Source organism: Strix aluco, chromosome 24 (assembly GCF_031877795.1).
Source record: "Strix aluco isolate bStrAlu1 chromosome 24, bStrAlu1.hap1, whole genome shotgun sequence".
NCBI lineage: Eukaryota > Metazoa > Chordata > Aves > Strigiformes > Strigidae > Strix > Strix aluco.
Genome location: NC_133954.1, coordinates 4,531,142 through 4,540,865, shown reverse-complemented (window position 1 = coordinate 4,540,865; position 9,724 = coordinate 4,531,142). Strand labels below are relative to the sequence as shown.

The 9,724-nt window shown below is 43.0% G+C and overlaps 1 protein-coding gene across 1 annotated transcript; it reads left to right on the top strand.

The window, feature by feature from the left end:
• Positions 1-1,863: 1,863 nt before the first annotated feature.
• Positions 1,864-9,521, top strand: WNT9B (Wnt family member 9B). The gene is made up of 3 exons (XM_074849624.1): positions 1,864-2,113; positions 7,884-8,149; positions 9,045-9,521. Exons 1-3 carry the CDS (start codon positions 2,038-2,040, stop codon positions 9,519-9,521), a joined length of 819 nt encoding a protein of 272 aa, XP_074705725.1. The 5' UTR covers positions 1,864-2,037.
• The last annotated feature ends 203 nt before the right edge of the window (positions 9,522-9,724 follow it).

Sequence of the window (9,724 nt, the reverse complement as noted above, 5' to 3'; positions counted from 1 at the left end):
TTCCATGTGTTAGTTAATTGCACTTGTTCCTAATTACGGACGTGTGAGTGCATCTGGAGGTTGTAGGCTACTGTGAGAACGAATGCAGAAGTGCTGCGAGGTTAGGTCAGCTGAATTGTGCTGTAACTCCCATGCCTGGGTAGAATGGATTGACTACAGAGAGACCTAGACATCTAGCTCAGAAATAGATGTCTATAAAGTATGTGGAGGACTAAAATCGCAGCTGCAGTGCTTGACTTGCATCCTCCATAATGAAGATTATATCCCTGATAAGAGTATGGTCTTACTTGAACAGTTGAGTGTTAGAAATATCTGTCTTTGGTGCAGCCAGGTAACTTTTCATTTTGATTATCTCTACTGATTAAAATTCTTTTCTTGTGAAGTGGAATGTGGAAGACAATGTGGACACTTGTCATGTTCACTGGCACAGACTTTGCTCTCTCCAGCAGCACAGACTGGCATTTGCTGTGCTGAAACATGCGCCTGGGAACAGGACCAGTCCGACCTGGTCAGATAATTTAGCTGTGAAAGAGCCATGCTTTTACAAGGAGCCCAATAATGGTGCAGAGGTGAAGAATCTCACTTCCTACACTGCTGTGGGGAATTGCTTGCTTGGCATTGTACCAGCTTACTAACTCGTGTCCATCACCACCTGGCTTGGTTTGCTCAAGCACTGAACTGTGCAGACAAGATGATGGAGAATCGCTGTGCCACTGCTGGGGGTGCCAGCAGCCAGAGAGTCTTTGTAGACGCTTCAGAAATTGCTCCTGATTGCATCCCTCCCTATCCAGCTTTGCTTGTCTGACTCCCACACTCACTTCATGCAGCCACGTAGCCCAGTTTGCCTCACTGGGGGAGAGGAACAAGAAGCAGCTGGCTCATCTGTATGTCCACATTGAACTACCTGTGGACTTGCAACGGCAAAAATGGGGTTTGGGGGGAGAGGTGTAGTCTGCATATATTAATGCTGGGGACAAGATGTGTCCAAAAGTAAAGGTTCTAGGACATTTCCATTTATCTGTCTGTTTTTTTGGGGTCAGGGAGTTGAAACACTCTGCGATTCTTACCTGCTCGGTAAGCAGGAGAGGCACTCCTGATCACTGTTGTGCAAATGCATGACTGTTCCCCATTTGTTTGCAGCCTTTAAATCTTGCATCAAAGTTAAATAATTTCTCTGTGTTTACAAGCATCCTAAAGATATTAAGGGAGATAAATTCTGGAAGAAAAATATTGTCTTGCCATGAAAAGTGAAACCATTTGTCTCAAAAATTTGTGACATTTTTCAGCCAAATTACATATAAACACATGTAAGTGCATTGCTGTTGCATTTGGCAATACATTGTTAGTTGACCTTTCCTTTAGTTTTTCAGCAAGAAAATGTTTTCCAGCAAAAGTCATGCTTGCTCTAGAAAGGTGGTTATTGATAATGTCTCTCTATTGGTCTTTCCTAGCTATGTCTCCTGGCATGGTGCCAGTGCACACAAAACCCTGGAACGACATGGTTAATGCTTTCTGGAGTTAGCACAGAGCTGTGACATACAGTGATCTGCAGCACCACTGAGTACAAGAGATCTCTGTATGTGATGGTGAATGTGCTGGGAAGGAAACAAAACTGCAGGGGTGTAAACATGTTCTCTGCATGGAGTCAAGAAAACTTCCTACCCAAGGTTGCTGGTGGCAACACACAAGCGTTTCTTCTTCCTCCCCATAGGATTAGTCTGCTGCTTTCCCTTGGTGTGTGGTGGTGATGGGATACCCCTGACCAGCAGCTTTCTGAATATCCTTCCCTCTGATCACCTTTCCTCTTCCACGACTGCCCTCTTCCATACCTCACTGCCTTTTCTGCTTCCTTTCAGCTTGACCGGCAAAGAAGCTCTGACCCACTTCCCATCCCTGGGACCCTCTACAAGCTCTGCCCAGGGGAAGGTCCACGTGAAGCAGTGTGACTTGCTGAAGCTGTCCCGCAAGCAGAAGAGGCTGTGCCGGAGGGAGCCGGGCCTGGCGGAGACCCTGCGGGATGCCATCCGGCTCGGGGTCATGGAGTGCCAGTACCAGTTCCGCAGCGAGCGCTGGAACTGCAGCCTGGAGGGAAGGACCAGCCTGCTGAAGCGAGGTACAAGGTAGTCTTTTGTTTGCAGTATAAAATCTCACTTGGTGCCATAGCCCCTGGAATATGCATCTCAAATTGAGCAAAGTGGGGCAGGAACCAGGTAGTGCAGAGATCATGTGTTGCCTAGGAATGGGAGCTGTGGAATTTGGGGCCTTTTGCCACAAAATATGCCTTATTCTCATCTTTCCTGTGCTGTTTGTCAGGGATTGAAAAGTAGAAGGAAGTTCACACCCTTGGCTTGTGGATTTTTGTCCGAAACCAAAGTTTCCTAGACTGACCATCTTCCTTGGCTGGCAATCAGGGATACGCTGTGAAAAATAAGGGTTAGTGCTTCATGTCAAGGGATGTTCTGAGAAAAGACTCTTGTTAGCTCTTGGGATATTTTTGTATATAAATCTCTGTTGTTCTCAAACACAGAATTTAATCCTAATTTGCTGTTTGAAAAAGCTATTTATCAACATTAAAGTATTTCAGGGCATGTTGACAAATGTCTCCTAAGACTCTTTCACGTATATCTGGAGTTTCTGCAGAAGTTCAGAAGGAGTGTACAGAAGAGCCACTGGTTTCTGTTTCACAAAATGCTTTAGAGGAAGAAAACGTCCTGTAAATTCTGTATCTGAGGTAGGAAGGAGCATAATAAATCCTCCAAATTATAAGAACTTGAGAAAAATAGAATGAAGACAGACCTTATTTCTTAATAAAAGTTCCCAGAGCATGCATATAGACTTTACTAAACCTGTCCTCATCCAAACAGTGCCTGGCCACCGATTACTGAGTTTCAGCACTTTAATAATGTTTAGTAGCATTTACTAAGTTTCAGTCTTCAGTATTACTGAATTTCAGTCCTTTGATAAGGTTTAGTAACTTAATGTTTTTAAAAGGCCCTGAATAAGCCAATATTAACTTTGATGAAATTAAAATGTTAGTTTTAATTAACATTGGAATTGAAACATTTTAACATTTCCATTTAAAATTATCAAAATTTATTAAAGTAAACATTAAGTTAATATTCCAGTCAACCAGCACATGCAAGATCAGATTTACTTCACTGCAAAGCTTTCGTGTGAATTTTTTTAGCACACTGTAGAAGAATCTGTCCATGATCATTTTGAGTGACTTTCTGACATCTGTACCTTCATGAACCTCAAAGAACTTGAAAATGACAATTGAATAATCCTCATCTTCACATAGCTGGAAAACATTTAATTATCTTGTGGTGGCATGCCTCAACATTTCCGTGGACTCCTGACTGACAAAATAAAATATCACCTGTAATTTAAAACCTGTTTTGGCAGATGAGGATAAGTGTTTGAAAACTTTTATTACACAATCTTAAGGATCAAATGATGATTTAATACAGAAAAGTATGCTATATACATCTCCTGTATGAGCGGACAGTTGGCTGGAAGCAGTTATTAGTTTTCATTTTCCTTTAACTTACCAATAGGTTAGTTTCTTTCACAAAGAACATGAACACTTTCAGCTGACACTTCTGATGTGTTTCTCACTTATTCTTACTGCTGTTTCGTTGCTGCCTTGGAAATTGTTGGTCAGACAATGGACTATGCTCCTTTCACCCAAGTAGTGATGAAGAGTTTTAGAAATGACTAAATCATTTGATATCACCATGGTCCTAGAGAAACTGTAAAGAAAACCACACCCTTTTTAACAGTATGGCCTTATGAGTGCAAGAGGGGAAAAAAGATCATGTCCTGGTGAGATGGTTCATTTTTGTAATAGGTGAAAAGCCACACTTAATTTGCAGTCACAGCTGAAAAACTGCTATGACTGATTCAGATCAGCTTTTCCTGCTTCTAGAGACACCACCATCTTTTTTTCCTCTAGTTACATGCTTTTAGTAAGTAAGAAAAAAATGCCAAGGGCTGATTTATTTTCACAGTCTGCACCATTTGTTGTTTTCCACTGGCACTCCTCTGGATTCAACTGGGAAGAAACAACTTTTGCATAACCTACAACTCTTCTATGACTGTTGCAGTCACATATGATGGGTATTACTCTTCAGTGATCCATGGAAATAGTTAGATTTAAAATGATTCTGTGGAGAGACATTTCAAGCCATCTTGTTGCACAGTGACTGTCTTTATAAAACGTTTGTAAAGCAATGATGATCTTTTTGTTTCCAAGGTGTGCCATAAAGGCAGTCAGTTGTGCTGGCGGTCAGGTAAGCAGTATTTCATCTCGGACAACATGGTGATTTGGGGAAAACCAATACCTATAGCAAACACAGCTCAGATTCAGTCACTCAGAAAAGTCCTTCTTCAGAAAGGAGCATGCTACAATCCTTCCATCCTTGAATCCATTTCTCTGCTTCATGTTGGTTAGATTCTTTGACCTTCAAACAGTGGTTTCATTGATGGCATGAGGAATCTAGGAATGGTATAGCACAGGAACGGTGGCTCAGAGACATAGAATTTCCATCACTGGAGATTTTGAGAACTCAGTTGGACAAAGCTCTGAGCAACTTTATCTGGTGTTGGAGTTAGCCCTGCTTTGAGCAGGAGGTTGTACTAAACACCTTGAAGTCCTTCCACCCTGAATGTTTCTACAATTCTATAGCTTTCTGGTCTGCTCTTTTCTGTTTGTTTGTTTGGGTTTGGTTTTTTGTTGGTGGTGGGTTTTTTGTGTGGCTGTGTTGTTTTTTTTTTTTTTTGTTTTGTTTTGTTTTGTTTTTCCCCCAGAGAGATGTCTCTTCCACTTGCTCTGAAATGCTCATGCTATCTTTATTGTAGCATTGAAAAATCTTTGACCTTGAGTATTTTTCCTTTGGCAGAATCATCACATAGCTAAACTCCTCCCGTTATAGTTTTCCTTGTGGTCTAGAGCACACCACACCACAGAACAGTGTCTTGCCATTGCAGCAAACGTCTTTCTGTATTTATAGGCTGCTGAGCTAACAAAGAATTCCAGAGAGCTCAGGGGAAGACTTGGACATGTGCAAGGTCCTACCAGGGGGAGCCAGCTTGCTTCAACATCTTGAAATTCAACTATGTGCTGGATGTTTACAACCAAACTGCCCAGCAAAGACATCTGCATTTAGATGTTCCCCCTTGCACCGAGTGTTCAAGATTTCATTTAGTCACTAGCAACACAGTCAATGGGGTCAGGAGAGTGACTCATCCCTAAACCAGACCCTGACAGCCTGGGCATTGGCTCCAGGCTCCGCTGGCTGTGGTGACAAGAGCTCCATTGACATGGTAGGAGGGTAGATGCCCAGGGCACATGGAGAAACCTCTACTTAGATCTTCTCAAATTATGCTCATTGGAGCTGACTGCTGCTCATTTGTGCTACGTCCTACTGAAAATCCAGCTCCAACAGCTGCTCTGTTGCTCATTGTTGTTCCACAAGGGCTTAAGGACCATTCAGTTTTTCCTTTACTCAAGTGATTTGTGAATTAAACAATTAAATGGTGGTCAGTCCTTATGACAAAGTAGATGGAAACATCTTAGACTTTTCCAACAAGCATTTGGCATTCTGGTGACATTGAACCTTTGCCATAAAAGGAGGTGGGAGGTGGGGGGGAAAGAAGGAGACAATTTGAAAGTATGCTCGTTATCTTCAGTTACTGCTGTCTGCAGTGGCCTGACCACAAGCAATGGTCTCTGATTTCAAGTGGGTTGAAATCTGGCCAGCACTTACGTGGAGTGCCACAGAAGAAACCAAACCATCACTGGTCAGAAATAGCAGAAGCAGTGTGGTATTCCACAAAGTCAGATTTAGCAGGGTATGTGGAGCTGACTGGTACTTCTAGCTTTATATGGTATGGGAAAGTGTTTCTAAAATGCTTTCCTCTCTTCTGGTATCAGGATGTCAGCTAGGATATTGGGAATCTGGTAAGCATTTGGAGATTAGCTTCTGGAATTATTTTTCAGATTTAGGATCTCAAATATATCTTATCCTCTCTTAGTTCCTTCTTTTGGGTTAGCCACTGTTTGAAAATGTGTGAGCATCATGTTGCTATCCATAATCTGTGTCCCATGCCACCTTTTCCAAAACTTTTGATAGATTTGGTGACATTTTTTCGTTATTCTTCCAGTACACTGAGAGATTTTATAGAGCATCATCAACCAGAGACCTTAGTTGCAAGTTACTTGTCCCACCAACTAAAATGGTGAGTTAGAAGCAGTTTGTTGCTTGATCTCCTTGATCTCTTCCACATTTTCTTGACTCTCTCATCCACATCCATACTGTTGCTAGATCTTTCATCTAAAATTCTAGAATTCCGAAGGGCTCTTAGGAAGTGTCTATTGAAGTTGCTAATGCAGCCTCTCCATTATGTTCATGATTAGTCATTTTTTCATTCTTCTTTCTGATAGCTATCAGAAGAACTCTTTGCCCTGTTCTCCGGTCAGATTTATGGTGACCTCAGTCGGATCTCAGCAGTCAGTGGTCTGATCTATTATTACAGCTGGATGGGAATTCTTTGAGGGAAAAGAATGATGGAAAGATTTGAGGTTGGACTGGATGAATTCTAGAGGTGCCTTCCAACCTATACTCAAAGCAGGGCTAGCTGCAAGACTAGATCAGGTCTCTGGTTCTCTCTCTTCCAGTTTTGGAGGAAACAGATTTGTTTCCTTCTGACGTGGAAGGAAATTTGGAATTTTCCAATGTGGAATATTTGCTTGCTTCAATGTGTTTTCTTCCAGGCAATGTACAAGTGCTCTATTTTTCATAAACCAAGATTTTTTTGTTTTGGCCAATCTTATCCATTCCTGCTCACCGAGCTATTGATCAGTCACCTGTCTTTCTCTTCCTAGCAGTACTTCATAAATTGTGGACTTGTTAAGCAATTTTCTGTTAATAGTTTTGTTTTCTGCAAATGAACTCTACAGGACATATTAAGATTTTCCCCTGGATTAAACATGAGAGGAGATAAGTAGTCAAAATATTTTGGTGTTTAGGTCAGGTTTGTGTCAATCAGGATATTCTGGAACTTCTGTGGAGCTCATCAGTGTCATATCAACATACCCATTCCTATCTGATCTCATGTCTTCAGACTGAATTTTTATGCAGGCACTGTACTTTCTTTCCTGGTTAAAATGTCATGGTGTGTCATGGTCACATATGTCAGAGCAAACATAACCAAGCTGGGAAGCCTGCTTTAGGAAGGAAAATAACTTCAGAAAGCATCACCGTAGTCACTGGGAGTAGCTAATTTACATGGAAGTCAGAAAACCCACCCATGTGTGGGAGAGTTGTCCTTCTTGCCCATTATGTCCTTCAACATGGAACCTTTCCCAGTTAAACCACATGTGATCTTTCCATATGAAATACTACTACTGTGCCAACATAGTCCTAGTTAAAAACATTTTTAAATAACAGGTCAGATTTTAAAAATATTTTTTAAGCCACAACATGGTTTCGATGATGGTCTCTATTCACACCTGTCAGCTCTGTGGTGAGGATGAGGACAAATGGAGTTTCATGACTGTCGCTTTTTGCAGTTGAATATTTTCCCAGGACTGTTTGGCTGTTGCCACCCATCCGTTGATCCATGGCTGGTTGCCTGTCTCCATATTGAATCAGTCGCAGTCACCAGGAGAGACCAGGGTGTTACCATACCAGTTACTTGAAACATGATATTGAGTTTCTCTGCTAGGAATGGTGTGCAGGTAATGGAAGAGTTTTGTCTCTGTATTTCTAAGTATTGCTTCTGGTTTTAGTTCATGGACAGTCAGAAGAGCCAGTGAGGTGGATGAATACCTTATTTTGCCTTTCCTGCTCCTACCCTTTCCTAATCTTTCTCCTGTGCAGGTTTTAAGGAAACTGCCTTCCTCTATGCAGTGTCCTCTGCAGCTCTCACCCACTCCTTGGCCAGAGCGTGTAGTGCTGGGCGCATGGAGCGCTGCACCTGCGATGACTCCCCAGACCTGGAGAACCGCAAGGCCTGGCAATGGGGCGTTTGTGGAGACAACCTCAAATACAGCACCAAGTTCCTGAAAAAATTCTTGGGTCAGAAGAGGATTGGCAAAGACCTGCGGGCCAAGGTGGACATCCACAACACCAATGTTGGCATCAAGGTGAGGAGCTGCACTAGCAGGCCTAGAATGAAGTTAGGACTCAGTGCAATTCTAACCCATCCTCAACTGAGGCTGTTTGTGAGAGGGGTATTCACTGCTCCTACTCACAAACCAGACCTGTTTACCTGTGTGTTGTGGACCTTACAGTACTGAGAGATCCCTGGAATGTCTCCTGAACTCTGGTGTGAGGAGTTGCATGTTGAGTGGCAGAGTAGCATCTTGTATCCTCTGGTGTTATCAGGGGCTGAGTGACAGCAATATGCAGCACAGTAACGGCTGTAAAACTCAATGGCTGAATTACTCCATGGGTTATGCCACAGCCACAGGGAGTTTTGAGAACAGCTAGAGCCTCAGAGCTGGTGGGACGTGTGAAGTAGATTAAAAGTTGACACTCTTGAGGTCAGTTAAGAGTCTGCTGGTGATTTGTTATGGAACTAGTCATGTCACAAGTTCGAGTCGGGGAGACCATTAGATCAAACATTTTGGCCTGTATGTTACAGGCTACTGACTTATAATTGTTTTTGTATTTACTGAGTCCAACTACTTGTTCAATTAGAGCACTGTCTTCATTTGAATATACCAAAGGGAATCCACCATGCTGGGCATACTCAGTTTTATGGTTGACTACTCCTGCTATTCCAAATAGGCTTAGTAGGAATTTCTTTAGTATTCAGCCATTTGTCCTCATTCAGTCTTTCTACTCTCTGGCTTATCAGTCAACTTTGTAGCCATTCCTCTGTTTTGGTTTTTTTTTTAGTTTTTCCTCCATAAAATAGGAGTAATACCAATAAAACTGAAGTACTTCCAGGCTGTCTGCAATCTGAGGTGTTGCCTCTACCCAGAACTAGGCTCATGGTCCTGGCAGATAATGACTCCCACTTCTCTTCCTCATCAGGCTGTGAAAAATGGTCTCAAAACCACATGCAAGTGCCATGGTGTCTCTGGCTCATGTGCTGTCCGGACATGCTGGAAGCAGCTTTCACCTTTCCATGAGATTGGACGATTGCTGAAGCTGCGCTACGATGATGCCGTCAAGGTCTTCAGTACCACCAATGACGCTGTGGGACACTCGGAGCTGGCTGGCCCACAGAGACACAGCCATTCTCCCAAGCACCCCGCTTCGCCCCGCTCTACTGACCTGGTGTATGTGGAAGACTCCCCCAGTTTCTGTCGTCCCAGCAAATACTCCCTGGGAACTGCTGGGAGGACCTGCTCTCGGGAAGGCAACTGTGACAGCATGTGCTGTGGACGAGGCTATAACACCCAGAGCCGTCTGGTTACCTTCTCCTGCCACTGTCAGGTGCAGTGGTGCTGCTATGTTGAGTGCCAACAGTGCATGCAAGAAGAAGTGGTCTACAGCTGCAAGCAGTAAAGACAGTGTTAGAGGGTCAAGACACGTCCTAGAGTACAAGGAAGCAATAGGGAGAGAGAGACATGATTCTCTGCTGTGGGGTGAGGGCAAAGGCAAGCACCAAAATGTCCAGTGCTCCTATTATCTCAATGTTGAGATCCTCCGATGTGGGGAGAGCCTCTGTATGAGGGGTGAAAACCAGAGGTTTTGTCAGGTGTCAGATC